At 46.1% G+C, this 15347-nt stretch overlaps 1 protein-coding gene across 1 annotated transcript in view; it reads right to left on the bottom strand.

Annotated features, from left to right (window-relative positions):
- The window catches only part of ANKS1A (ankyrin repeat and sterile alpha motif domain containing 1A), a 913309-nt gene that overhangs the window by 394835 nt on the left and 503127 nt on the right, over nt 1-15347 (bottom strand). The window contains 1 exon segment of the mRNA XM_040424152.1: nt 2369-2476. Within this exon segment, the coding sequence (XP_040280086.1) occupies nt 2369-2476 (108 nt within the window).

Raw genomic sequence — 15347 nt, 5'->3', positions numbered from 1 at the left:
GTCAGTAATGGTGTGGGGTGGCATTTCTTTGGAGGGCCGCACAGCCCTCCATGTGCTCGCCAGAGATAGCCTGACTGCCATTAGGTACCGAGATGAGATCCTCCGACCCCTTGTGAGACCATATGCTGGTGCGGTTGGCCCTTGGTTCCTCCTAATGCAAGACAATGCTAGACCTCATGTGGCTGGAGTGTGTCAGCAGTTCCTGCAAGACAAAGGCATTGATGCTATGGACTGGCCCGCCCGTTCCCCAGACCTGAATCCAATTGAGCACATCTGGGACATCATGTCTCGCTCTATCCACCAACGTCACGTTGCACCACAGACTGTCCAGGAGTTGGCAGATGCTTTAGTCCAGGTCTGGGAGGAGATCCCTCAGGAGACCGTCCGCCACCTCATCAGGAGCATGCACAGGCGTTGTAGGGAGGTCATACAGGCACGTGGAGACCACACACACTACTGAGCCTCATTTTGACTTGTTTTAAGGACATTACATCAAAGTTGGATCAGCCTGTAGTGTGTTTTTCCACTTTAATTTTGAGTGTGACTCCAAATCCAGACCTCCATGGGTTGAAAAATTTGATTTCCATTTTTTAATTTTTGTGTGATTTTGTTGTCAGCACATTCAACTATGTAAAGAACAAAGTATTTCAGAAGAATATTTAATTAATTCAGATCTAGGATGTGTTATTTTTGTGTTCCCTTTATTTTTTTGAGCAGTGTATTAGTTAGTGGCTTGTATTAACTTTCTCTACATGAAAACCAGTCTGTATCTGGTGTGGCTACCATTTTCCTCACGCAGTGCAACACATCTCCGTCGCATAGAGTTGATCAGGTTGTTAATTGTGGCCTGTGGAATGTTGGTCCACTCCTCTTCAATTGCTGTGCGAAGTTGCAGAATATTGGCAGGAACTGGAACACGCTGTTGTATATGCCGATTCAGAGCATCCCAAACATGCTCAATAGGTGACATGTCCGGTGAGTATGCTGGCCATGCAAGAACTAGGATGTTTTCAGCTTCCAGAAATTGTGTACAGATCCTTGCAATATGGGGCCATGCATTATCATGCTGCAACATAAGGTGATGGTCGTGGATGAATGGCACAACAATGGGCCTCAGGATCTCATCATGGTTTCTATGTGCATTCAAAATGCCATCAATAAAATGCACCTGTGTTCGTTGTCCATAATATACGCCTGCCCATACCATAACCCTACAGCCACCATGGGCCACTTGATCCACAACGCTGACGTCAGCAAACCGCTCACCCACACGACGCCACACACGCTGTCTGCCATCTGCCCTGAACAGTGAAAACCGTGAACAGAATGCCTCTCCAAGGTGTCAGACTCCATTGAATGTGAGCATTTGCTCACTGAAGTCGGTTACGATGACGAACTGCAGTCAGGTCCAGACCCCAATGAGGACGACAAACATGCAGATGAGCTTCCCTGAGACGGTTTCTGACAGTTTGTGCAGAAATTCTTTGGTTATGCAAACCGATTGTTGCTGCAGTTGTCCTGGTTACTGGCCTCAGACGATCATGGAGGTGGACATGCTGCATGTGGAAGTCCTGGGCTGGTGTGGTTACACGTGGTCTGCGGTTGTGAGGCCGGTTGGATGTACTGCCAAATTCTCTGAAACGCCTTTGGAGACGGCTTATGGTAGAGAAATGAACATTCATTGCACGGGCAACAGCTCTGGTAGACATTCCTGAAGTCAGCATGCCAATTACATGCTCCCTCAAACGTTGTGACATCTGTGCTGTGTGATCAAACTGCACATTTCATAGTGGTCTTTTATTGTGTAACGTCTAAGGCACACCTGTGCAATATTCATGCTATCTAATCAGCACCTTTATATGCCACACCTGTGAGGTGGGATGGATTATCTTGGCAAAGGAGAAGTGCTCAACAACACAGATTTAGACAGATTTGTGAACAATATTTGAGAGTTATGGGTCTTTTATGTATGTAGAAAATGTTTCAGTTCTTTGAGTTCAGCTCATGCAAAATGGGGGCAAAACCGAAAGTGTTGTGTTTATATTTCTGTTCAGTGTAGTTACATACGGCTTACTCAGGAACAAAGAAAAATCTCTGAGGCCCGTTCACATGGTAGTTTTGTCATCAGAATTTTGACACTATTTCCCCACCAAAAATATGTGTAATCAACCTCACATTGCTATAAATGGGAAGCCACAACAGCACAGTGGACGGATGTAAGTTTTTCAAGTTATTTCTCCACTACTTACAGCTATGGCTTTTAGTGGCAGTATAATGCTAAATATTGAATTATGTTGCTCTAGACATGAGATATGAGTAATGTACAACAGCTTAGCAGATTTCTACTGGATTAAAATATTTTGCTTACCCGTAAATGAGAGAATCGAGGTGGTTTCTGTGGAGGATCCTCACATGGTCTCTCTGCCAGTGATGCCAATATTCTTTTTCGATGACCCAATAAATTTACTTTCAATACCTATTAAAGAGATAATCTATTTAGGGGGTGAAAGCTTAAAACAGAAACAATAAGGGATCATAATTAAAATGGGTTCTCCAGGAATTAAGAAAATGAAAATACTTGATTACTACTTTAGTATAAATATATTCCCACATAAACCATTATAAACCATTATAGCTAATGAAATGTATTTTGTCTAGGGAGCAATAGTTAGGAGAAAAAAAATGTGACCAACTGGTAAAACTAATGGTGGAGCAGACAAACCTGTACTCCCAACACCCGGGCTCCTTTTTGGCTAGGCCCGGTGGCTGGTCGCCGGTCAGTGCAGCCGAGATGAGGACATTTTGGGGCCTCGTGCTGCATATGGGCCTGGTCAAGAAACCTAGTGTCAGGCATTACTGGAGTGGGGACGTCCTCTACCAGGCCCCACTTTACATTACGGCCGTGACACGCTCCCGGTTTGAGGCCATCCGGAAATGTCTGCATTATTCAGATAATGCAGCATGTCCCCCCCAAGGTGATCCTGTCTATGACCGTCTGTATAAGATACGGCCGGTCATCGATCATTTTGGAGACAAATTTGTACAGGCCTATGTACCTGGAAGGAAGGTCGTGGTTGATGAGTCTCTCTTTGCGTTCAAGGGGAGACTCATTCTCCGCCAGTATGTTCCCTCAAAGCGGGCGAGGTATGGCGTGAAGCTGTACAAGCTTTGTGAGAGTACCTCAGGGTGCACTTACAAGTTTCGTGTGTACAAGGGTCGAGATTCCCGTATTCAACCCCTAGAATGTCCCCCCACTCTGGGTGTTAGTGGCAAACTTGTGTGGGACCTTATGTACCCACTGCTAGATAAGGGTTACCACCTTTACGTGGATAACTTTTATACTAGTATCCCCTGGTGCCAGTCCCTCGCCGCCAGATCCACGTCCGCTTGTGGGACCGTGCAGAAAAATCAACGCGGCCTCCCTGCCCACCCCCTCCAGGTACCTATCCCCAGGGGTGCGACCCCGTGCCCTTACCAGTGAAAACCTGTTTCTGGTCAGATATAAGGACAAGAGGGATGTTCTTGTACTGTCCACAATTCATGGTAACGGCATCACCTCTGTCCCTGTGCGAGATACCGCAGCAATGGTCCTCAAGCCCGATTGTATCGTCGACTACAATCGGTATATGGGAGGAGTTGATCTCTCTGATAAAGTCCTCAAGCCATATAACGCCATGCGCAAAACCATGGGTACAAAAAAGTTGCGGTCTACTTGGTGCAGGTTGCCATGTACAACTCTTTTGTGCTGTCCGGGAGCGCTGGCAACACAGGGACATTCCTTCAGTTCTATGAGGCAGTCCTCAAGGCACTGATCTTTTCGGACCGGGAAAGAGCAGGCCGGAGTACCTCGGGAACTGAAGGCGCCCGGATCGTCCCAAAAAAAGTGCAGAGTGTGTCGCAGGAGGGGGATACGGAAGGACACCACTACTCAGTGCGACACGTGCCCCGATCATCCGGGCCTCTGCATTGACGGTTGCTTTAGGGAGTATCACACTTCCATGGAGTACTAAATTTATATCCCAATTTAGCCACTATCGGATAAAAAAACTGGTTCTCAGACTTGAGACAACAAAAAAAAATTGTAATAACTAAAATAATTAAAAAAAAGTATACAAATTAGGTATCTCTGCGTCGGTAATAATCTCCTCTTTAAAAATACCCCATGACCTAACCCCCCAGATTAACACGGTCCAAAAAAAACTTTCTTTGTCACCTTACATAACAAAAATTTTAATAGCAAGCGATCAAAACGTCATATAGCCCCCAAAATAGAGCCAATAAAACCGTCCTCTCATCCCGCAAAAAATGAGCCCCTACATAGGATAATCGGCTAAAAAACAAAAAAATGACTCTTAGACTTTAGAGATACAAAAACATTTTTTTGTATCGAAAAAGGATAATATAGTCTAAAACCTAAATAATTGTAAAAAAGTAGACTTATTAAGTATCGCCGCGTCCGTAAGAATCTCCTCTATAAAAATACCCCATGACCTAATCCCCCAGATTAACACGGTCAAAAAAATATATATAAATATGCCAAAACAGCTATTTTTGGCACTTTTCCATTTCAATCAGTTTTTTCCGGTAACAAAGCAAGGGTTAACAACCAAACAAAACTTTATATTTATTACCCTGATACTGCAGTTTACAGAAACGCCACATTTGTGGTCGTAAACTGCGGTATCACTAAAAGGCAGGGCGCAAAATGAAAGGACCGACATGGTTTCTGGAAGGCCGATTTTGATGGCTTTTTTTATTGACACCATGTCCCTTTTGAAGCCCCCCTGATGCCCCCCTAGAGTAAAAACTCCCTAAAAGTGACCCCATCTAAGAAACTACACCCTTCAAGGTATTCAAAACTGATTTTACAAACGTTATTAACCCTTTCGGTGTTCCTTAACAGTTAATGGAAAATGGAGAAGAAATTTCAGAATTCAAATTTTTGGTAACCTTACCTCACAAAAATGTAATATAGAGCAACCAAAAATCATATGTACCCTAAAAATAATCCCAACAAAACTGCCACCTTATCCCGTAGTTTCCAAAATGGGGAGACTTTTAGGGAGTTTCTACTCCAGGGGTGCATCAGGGGGGTTGAAACAAGACACAGTGTAAATAAACCGGTCCATAAAAATCAGCCCTCCAAAAACCAAACGGCACTCCTTTCCCTCTACGCCCCGCTGTGTGGCCGTACAGTAGTGTACGGCCACATATGGGGTATTTCTGTAAACGGCAGAGTCAGGGCAATAAAGATACAGTCTAGTTTGGCTGTTAACCCTTGCTTTGTTAGTGGAAAAAATGGGTTAAAATGGAAAATGTGGCAAAAAAATGAAATTTTCAAATTTTATCCCCATTTGCCAATAACTCTTGTGCAACACTTAAGAGTAACAAAGTTTGTAAAATCAGTTTAGAATACCTTGAGGGGTGTAAGTTCTAGAATGGGGTCATTTTGGGGTGGTTTCTATTATATAAGATTTGCTTCCAAACTTCTAAGCCTTGTAACATCCCCAAAATATAAAATATCATTCCCAAAATGATCCAAACATGAAGTAGACATATGGGGAATGTAAAGTAATAACTATTTTTGTAGGTATTACTATGTATTATAGAAGTAGAGAAATTGAAAATTGGAAATGAAATTTTTGGTAAATTTAGTATTTTTTTTTATAAAGTTGAAGTCCCAAAGTGGGACAAAATATTAAGTGAAAAAAAAGTTGAAAAAATAAAGTTTTCCACCGAAAAATTAAAATTTTCAAGTAAAAAAAAAAAAAGAAGTAAATTTCACCAAATAAAATAAAAATAAAAATTGTAAAAAAATAGGAAAACATATTAGGTATCACTGTGTCCGTATCGACCGGATCTATAAACATATCACATGACCTAACCCCTCAGATGAACACCGTAAAAAATAAAATCTGTGCTAAATAAACCATTTTTTTGTCACCTTACATCACTAAAAGTACAACAGCAAGAGTTCAAAAAGGCGTATGCCCACCAAAATAGTACCAATCTAACAGTCGCCTCATCCTGCAAAAAATGAGCCCCTACCATCGCCCAAAAAAAAAAAAAAATATGGCTCAGAATATGGAGACACTTTTTTTGGTTTTTAAAAAGCTGTTATTGTGTAAAACTTAAGTAAATAAAAAAAAGTATACATATTCGGTATCGCCGCGTCTGTAATAAACTGCTCTATAGAAAATATCACATGACCTAACCCATCAGGTGAACACCGTAAAAAAAAATAATAATAAACGGTGTAAGAAAAGCCATTTTTTGTCACCTTACCTGAGACCATACCTTCCAAAATCTACCTTCCAAAAACCGTATGGCATTCCTTTCCTTCTGCGCCCTGCCATGTGCCCATACAGCAGTTTACGACCACATATGGGGTGTTTCTGTAAACTACAGAATCAGAGCCATAAATATTGAGTTTGGTTTGGCTGTTAACCGTTGCTTTGTAACTGGAAAAAAATTATTAAAATGGAAAATCTGCCAAAAAAGTGAAATTTAGAAATGTTATCTCTATTTTCCATTAATTCTTGTGGAACACCTAGAGGGTTAACAAAGTTTGTAAAATCTGTTTTGAATAACTTGAGGGGTGTAGTTTCTACATTGGGATCATTTATGGGTGGTTTCCACTATGTAAGCCCCACAAAGTGACTTCACAATTGAAGTGGTCCTTCAAAAAGTCGGTTTCAGAAATTTTCTTAAAATTCTAAGCCTTATAAGATCCTAAAAAATAAAATTACATTTACAAAAGGATGCAAACATGAAAGTGGACATATGGGAAATGTAACGTAATAACTCTTATGATGCATCACTATCTGCCTTAGGCCTCATGCACATGACCGTTGTTTGGGTCCGCATCGGCAGCTCGGATGCGGACCCATTCATTTCAATGGGGCCGCAAAAGATGCGGACAGCACTCAAAAAACGGCACGGTCGTGTGCATGAGGTCTTAAAAACTGAGAAATTCAAATTTTGAGAATTGTACATTTTTCAAAATTTTCTGTAAATTTGGGATTTTTTTTAAATAAATAAAGGTGAATTATATTGACTAAAATGTTCCACTATCATGAAGCACAATGTATTGCGAGAAAACAATCTCAGAATGTTTTGGATAAGTCAATGAATTTCGATGTTATTACCACATAAAACGACATGTCAAATTTCCAAACAACGGCCTGGTCCTTAAAGGGAACCTGTCACCAGTTTTATGGTGTCCTAGCTAAGGGCAACATAAATAAGTGACTGATTCTCTTAGCAAAATGCTGGGTCACTTTCTTTAATTGACCCAGTCAATCTGCCAACATCTTGTATTGAAAAGCTCCAGCTGATAATGATGAGTCATGAATATTAATGAGCTCCTGACTCTCCCCGCCCACCTGCTGCTGAATGACAGTTTGTTTCCATAGGAATCAGCAGCAGGTGGGCAGGGGAGTGGCTATAGCTCTGAATTAAATATACGCTGGACTCAATAACATCACGCTGGACTCCAATCAGCTCATTCATCCAATTGCCAGTAAGTGAATACATCTAAGGCACTTTATTTGATTATAATCAAATATCCACATGACAGGTTCCCTTTAAAGGCTACGGACACTTTTTTTTTTTTTTTTTTTTTTTTTTTTATTGAAGAAAATTAAGATTTTACAGAAAATTCTGTGAATAGTCCATAGACAAAGTAAAATAACATTATCAGGTACATAGCAAAAATATAATGTAAAGAAACTTCTTTGTTAGGTGAATTACAAATGTATACTTCAAAGGTATAATAACAACCCTATCCATTACTTCATAATATGGTGTTAAAAATCATGGGATACAGATTATCTTAATGAGACATGACTAAAAAGCTAAACTATTACAAAGGGAAAATGCCTGGAAAGGGGTAATAGATACAGATAATGGATCAGTTATAGTTCCTGAAAGAAGACCAAGGTAGCCAAAACTTCCTGAACACAACTATTTTATTGTTTTCCCATGAGGCTAATTCCTCAAATCTATATAGTTGGTCAATTCTAGATATCCATGGAGGTATGGGTGGTGTATCTTCAGATAACCAGTAGCGAGGGATCAAGAGACAGGCTGCGTCTAGAAGGTGATTAAATAGAGGGGTGTCATGGTCTTACCTTCTTGCTGTTCTCCTTCGTTTGACATGTGCTGGCGGCCATCTTGGTTTCTGGGTTTCTTGTAGCCTTCCACCCTGCGGCTCCTCCTTCCCACTGGGAGGAGCTGGATGCCTAGCTCATATATATAGGAGGTCTGTGGCTTCAGTTCCTTGCTTGGTCCTCCTGTGTTCACATGCTTCTAAGACTGCTGCTGCTTCTGGTTCCTGATCCTGGCTTCGTCTGACTACCCTGCTGGTTCCTGATCCTGGCTTCGTCTGACTACCCTGCTGGTTCCTGATCCTGGCTTCGTCTGACTACCCTTCTGGTTCCTGACCCCTGGCCTCTCAAAGACTCTGCTTCGGTTTCACCATCCGTTTGGACTTTTGCTTTACAGCTTTATTTTCAATAAAGCCTTCTTATTTTCCTTATCTCTTGTTGTACGTCTGGTTCATGGTTCCGTGACATTAGGACCAAGCCATGAATTCTGACGGTACAGGGCCATCCTCGCTACCCATGCTGGTTGCCAGACTTGATCAGCAGGATCACCTGTTGGGTCGGTTCGCTGTGGCGTTGCTAACCCTGCTTGAACGCACGGCTCATTTCGCTCCCGTTGCCGATGGGTCGGTTGTCGCTCCTACTGCCGCTCCGGTTGTTGCGCCAGAGTCTACCCCGACACCTGTTGTTGCGCCTGCGGTGTTTCGGGGTATGACCGGTTCTGCCCCTCTTCCACAGCGCTTTGGGGGAGAGCCAACTCAGTGCCGAGGTTTCCTTAACCAGGTGGGCATTTATTTCGAGTTGCTGCCACATGCCTTTCCTACTGAGAGATCAAAGGTGGGCTTCTTGATCTCGCTGCTCTCGGACAAGGCCTTGGCCTGGGCCAGCCCTTTATGGGAGAACAACAATCCGGTGGTTGCCGAGTTTTCCGGTTTTGTTGCTTCTCTTCGGAAGGTATTCGATGTGCCGGCTCGTGCTGCCTCTGCTGCGAAGCTCCTTATGTCCATCAGACAGGGTTCACGATCCGTAGCTGAATACGCCATTGAGTTTCGTACCCTGGCAGCAGAGGTGGGCTGGAATAATGAGGCTCTGGTCGCTGCTTTCTCTCATGGTCTCTCGGATGCCTTGAAGGATGAGGTTGCAGCTAAGGACCTACCAGTGGAGCTCGAGTCTCTTATTTCTTTCCTGATTTTGATTGACACCAGACTCAGGGAGAGACCTTCCTTTAAGGAGAGCCTGCGGAGGTCTTCTAACAGATTGGCGCCTACGTTTGCTGTCCCACCCGTGCCTCCCTCTCCTCCCACGCCTCCTGGGGATGACTTGTCTGGGGGTGAACCCATGCAGCTGGGGTTTGCTCGCCTGTCCGAGGGGGAGAGGGTACTCCGGAGACGCGAGGGCCGATGCATGTACTGTGGTCTCGGTGGGCATTTTCGGTTGGCATGTCCGAACCGTCCGGGAAAACGCTCGCACCTGAGATCCTGTCGGGGGCAGATCTTGGGTGGAGTCTCCTCATCCCCGGTTTCCCGTGTTGACAAACCACTGATCACTGTTGTCCTCTCCTGGGTCGGGGGCTCGGTGACGACCCAGGCGTTGGTGGACTCTGGTGCTGGTGGTTTGTTCATTGATAGTGTGTTCGCTGCCGCCAATTCCATTCCTCTGCAGGCTCGAGGTTCCCCACTGGCTCTTGAGGCGATAGACGGCAGACCCCTTCTGCCGCCACACGTGACTCATGAGACCCTTCCAGTGGGGATAGCCATTGGTGCCGTTCACAGAGAGTCGGTCTGCCTCCAGGTTATTTCGTCTCCACACTACTCGGTGGTCTTGGGGTACCCCTGGCTCCAGAAGCATAATCCGACTTTCGATTGGAGATCGGCCGAGATCCTCTCGTGGTCACCGCAGTGTGGGGCTAGTTGCATCCATGGGTCTGTCAAGTTGCTGTGTACTTCCTCGGACTCTCTGTTGCCTCCTGAATACGAGGAGTACCGGGATGTATTCGATAAGGTGCGCGCGGTTGCCCTACCTCCGCACCGCCCATACGATTGTGCCATAGAGTTACAACCTGGTGCCGTTCCTCCTCGTGGCAAAGTCTATCCACTGTCGGTAGCGGAGAATGAGGCCATGGAGGAGTACGTGAGGGAGGCGCTTTCACGCGGACACATTCGCAAATCCTCGTCCCCGGCAGGGGCTGGATTTTTCTTTGTGAAAAAGAAGGGCGTGAGTTGAGGCCTTGCATCGATTACAGGGGTCTCAATCGCATCACGATCAAGAACGCTTACCCGATACCCTTGATTTCCGAGCTGTTCGATCGCCTTAAAGGGGCCACGGTCTTTACCAAACTCGACCTGAGGGCGGCATATAACCTGGTAAGGATCAAGGCGGGCGATGAGTGGAAGACCGCGTTTAACACCAGGACCGGTCATTATGAATCCTTGGTTATGCCCTTTGGGTTGTGCAATGCGCCCGCAGTCTTTCAGGAATTCATCAACGATGTTTTCCGTGACCTGTTGCAGCAGTGTGTGGTGGTCTATTTGGATGACATCTTGGTATATTCTGAATCCATGGAGGCCCACATTCTGGATGTCAGACGAGTGTTGCAACGGTTACGAGAGAATAAGCTGTTCGGTAAGCTTGAGAAATGCGAATTTCACCGATCCCAGGTAACCTTCTTAGGTTACATCATTTCCGCTGAGGGGTTCTCCATGGATCCTGAGAAGGTTTCGGCTGTCTTACAGTGGCCCCAGCCCAGTGGTCTTCGTTCCCTGCAGCGCTTTTTGGGCTTCGCCAATTATTATCGGAAGTTCATCAGGGACTTTTCCATGCTGGCCAAGCCTCTCACGGATCTGACCAGGAAGGGCAGTAATTCCCAGGTCTGGCCGCTCGAGGCCATCCGAGCTTTTGAGGCCCTAAAGTCCGCTTTTGTGTCGGCTCCGATTCTGTCGCGTTCCCAACCCAGGGTTGCCCTTTGTCCTCGAGGTGGACGCGTCTGAGACGGGAGTAGGCGCCCTTCTGTCTCAGCGTAGAACACCAGAGGGTCCTCTGCTTCCTTGTGGGTTTTACTCCCGGAAACTGTCTTCCGCGGAGTGCAACTATCAGATTGGTGACAGGGAGTTATTGGCCATCGTGCAGGCCCTTAAAGAATGGAGGCACTTGCTCGAGGGTTCGGTGGTTCCGGTTCTCATCCTGACGGACCATAAGAATCTGACCTACCTTTCTGAGGCCAAGAGATTGACACCACGTCAGGCCAGATGGGCTCTGTTCTTGTCACGTTTTAATTACGTGGTCTCCTACCTACCCGGTTCCAAGAACATCAGGGCGGATGCCCTATCACGGCAGTACTCCGAGCTGTCCAGGGAGGAGTCGATTCCGACTTCGGTCATACCTCCGAATCAGATCCTGGCCGCCATTCGCACCAGCCTGACCTCTCCCCTGGGTGAGCAGATTTTGGCGGCTCAATCTGGTGCTCCCTCTGGGAGACCCAACGGCAGATGTTTTGTGCCTGAGGAGTTGCGCACTCGGTTGTTGCGAACCTACCATAACTCCAAGACCGCGGGGCATCCTGGAAAGAATCAGCTGTCCTGGGCTGTTTCACGTCTGTTCTGGTGGCCTTCCCTACGTTCCGACATCGCCGCATATGTAGCGGCATGCTCCGTTTGTGCCCAGAGTAAGTCCCCTCGGCACCTTCCGTTGGGCCTTCTGCAACCCATAGCCACCGGGGAGCGCCCATGGTCACACCTGGGGATGGATTTCATTGTGGACCTCCCTGCATCCCGAGGCCATACGGTCATTCTCATGATTGTGGATCGGTTTTCCAAAATGTGCCACTGTGTTCCTCTCAAGAAGTTACCCTCTGCACAAGAGTTGGCCACGATTTTTGCCAGGGAGGTCTTCCGGTTGCACGGTTTGCCCAAGGAGATTGTGTCGGATCGGGGGAGTCAGTTTGTGTCCAGGTTCTGGCGCGCCTTTTGCTCCCAGTTGGGGATTCATCTCTCCTTCTCCTCGGCCTACCACCCTCAGTCCAATGGGGCCGCAGAACGATCCAATCAGGCCTTGGAGCAATTCCTTCGTTGCTATGTCTCCGATCACCAAGACAATTGGGTTGACCTCCTGCCTTGGGCTGAGTTTGCCAGGAACACGGCGGTGAACTCTTCCTCTGGGACGTCTCCCTTCATGGCCAATTATGGGTTCCAACCTGCCGTGTTACCGGAGGTATTCTCTCCCCAGGATATTCCGGCTGTGGAGGATCACCTTTCCGTCCTACGTGCTTCTTGGGTACAGATCCAGAGGTCCCTTGAGGCCTCTGCGCAGCGCCAGAGACTCCAGGCTGATCGCAGACGAGCGCCTGCTCCTTCCTACCAGGTCGGAGACCGTGTATGGTTGTCCACCCGCAACCTCAACCTTCGAGTGCCCACTCCCAAGCTGGCGCCTCGCTTTGTTGGTCCCTTCCGAGTGCTTCGCAGGGTAAACCCGGTAGCCTATGCCCTTGCGCTTCCTCCTGGCATGCGGATCTCTAACGTGTTTCATGTCTCCCTGTTGAAGCCACTGGTGTGTAATCGTTTCACTTCCTCGGTTCCTCGGCCTCGTCCGGTCCGAGTGGGCAATCGTGAGGAGTATGAGGTGAGCAATATCCTGGACTCACGCCTGGTCCGCGGTCGGGTGCAGTTTTTGGTCCATTGGCGTGGTTATGGTCCAGAGGAGCGTTCCTGGGTTCCCTCTGCAGATGTCCATGCTCCTGCCTTGCTCCGAGCCTTCCACGCACGCTTCCCTCAGAAACCGTTTTTTGCTCCGCGGAGGAGGGGCCCTTGAGGGGGAGGTACTGTCATGGTCTTACCTTCTTGCTGTTCTCCTTCGTTTGACATGTGCTGGCGGCCATCTTGGTTTCTGGGTTTCTTGTAGCCTTCCACCCTGCAGCTCCTCCTTCCCACTGGGAGGAGCTGGATGCCTAGCTCATATATATAGGAGGTCTGTGGCTTCAGTTCCTTGCTTGGTCCTCCTGTGTTCACATGCTTCTAAGACTGCTGCTGCTTCTGGTTCCTGATCCTGGCTTCGTCTGACTACCCTGCTGGTTCCTGATCCTGGCTTCTTCTGACTACCCTGCTGGTTCCTGATCCTGGCTTCGTCTGACTACCCTTCTGGTTCCTGACCCCTGGCCTCTCAAAGACTCTGCTTCGGTTTCACCATCCGTTTGGACTTTTGCTTTACAGCTTTATTTTCAATAAAGCCTTCTTATTTTCCTTATCTCTTGTTGTACGTCTGGTTCATGGTTCCGTGACAAGGGGGAATAATCTCCGTAGAAACGAGCGTGTATGTCCCTAAAAGTGCAGGGAGACATTGGGATGGTTGAATGACATATTTGGTTACATTTTTCAAATATATCTGACCACCATATTTTGATTCTAGGGCATGTCCACCAGATGTGAAAAAATGAACCTTTATCACTACTGCACCTCCAACACTTATCTGACCGATCTGTGTTGAATCTACAGGTTGTGTCTGGGGTTTTATACCATCTTGTTAAAATCTTGTAGGCATTCTCCTGTATTCAAACGCATCTTGACGCTTTATGAGGTCTCAGAAGAATCTTTGAGGTTGTTGCCTGGGTAAAGGAGGTTTCAAGATCTTTCTCCCATAAACCAATAAAGGCAGGTTTTGGCATGAGAATAGGGGTACATAAGTTTTTATATATCAGAGAGATCAATTTAGGTTGAGGGGCGGTCCTTGATAACAGGTTCTCAAACCAGGTAAGCGGGCGTATCAAGGAACTTTTTGTAATATGTTTAGAGATAAATGAATGTAAAAAGGAAATTAAAGGGGGTGGGAATTTACACTCTGGGAAGAGCTGGGTTAAGGATACCGGTTCCAATAACTTTCCACAATCATCAAAGAGGGACACTACTAAGTGAGGTGAGTATCTTATAGATGGAGGTAGGCTACTTAATAAGGCTTTGGGTGCAAGTCCATAAAATATCTCTGATATGGAGTAAAGGGGAAGGTAACAGCATGGCGTATGAGGAGGATTGAAACCATTCCCAAGCTTTCAGGGGTGATTTGATTATGGGATTATAGGATTTGACTGTGTTCGTAGGAATTCCAGTTCCCACTAGAAGTCCTCTGAAGGGGAGACCAAAATGTGATTGCTCAAGGTCAACCCAAGGTTCATCCAGTGTTCCCTTAATCCAACCCACCAACCTAGCCAAAAGAACTGCATTATTGTATATCTCGGGATTGGGCATCCCTATCCCACCATAAGGTTTAGGTTTGTTTAGGGTAGTGAATGCTATACAAGCTTTTTTTCCTGCCCAGATAAAGGATCTGATCATTTGATTCATTGTTTTGTAAAATGACTTTGGCACCGGAATTGGTAGAACTTGCTGGACGTAGGTCAATCTGGGTATTATAAGGGAGGTTACTATATTCTTCCTACCAAACCAGGACAACATAAGATTATTAAGTGAGGAAAGTTGATCTTTAATTGAGTTTAGCAGTGGAACATAATTTAGGCGAAACAATAAACCAGGGTCAAGACCTATTTTAATTCCCAGATAAGTAATGTGTGGGGTATCCCAGTTAAAGGGGGAGTTAGACTTAAGTTCTTGTTTAGTTCATGAGGAAAAGCCAATATTAAGGCCTCATGCACATGGCCGTGTTCCGCGGCCGAGAGTGGTCCGTGGTAACCCGGACGGGATTCCTGCTGACAGCAGGAGCGCACGGCGTCATTGGTTGCTATGACGTCGTGCATTTCATGCAGCCGCTGCTGTACAGTAATACACTATACGAGTGTATTACTGTACAGCAGCGGCGGCATGAAGCGCACGGCGTCATAGCAACCAATGACGCCGTGCGCTCCTGCTGTCAGCAGGAATCCCGGCCGGGTTACCACGGACCACTCTCGGCCGCGGAACACGGCCGTGTGCATTCGGCCTTAGAATGTGGGATTTATTTGTATTCATTTTAAAATTTGAAAAAGTGACAAATTGCTCAATTATACGGTAGATGTGGGGAAGGGCTGATGCTGGATTTGTAAACATAATGAGTAGATCGTCAGCGAAGGCTGCGACCTTGTGTTCATATCTTCCTACCCGGATCACTTGAATTCCCCCATCTCTCCTAATAGCCTGTAGCAAGGATTCCATAACCAGTACAAATAGCAGGGGAGAGAGGGGGCAACCCTGTCTGGTCCCATTATGAATAGCAAAGGGAGAGGACAAGGAGTTATTAATAATAACCGAAGATGATGCATTTGAA

The sequence above is a fragment of the Bufo bufo genome, chromosome 3, assembly GCF_905171765.1.
Source record: "Bufo bufo chromosome 3, aBufBuf1.1, whole genome shotgun sequence".
Taxonomy (NCBI): Eukaryota; Metazoa; Chordata; class Amphibia; order Anura; family Bufonidae; genus Bufo; species Bufo bufo.
The sequence above is the reverse complement of the archived record's forward strand: the minus strand, read 5'-3'. Positions and strand labels throughout refer to the sequence as shown.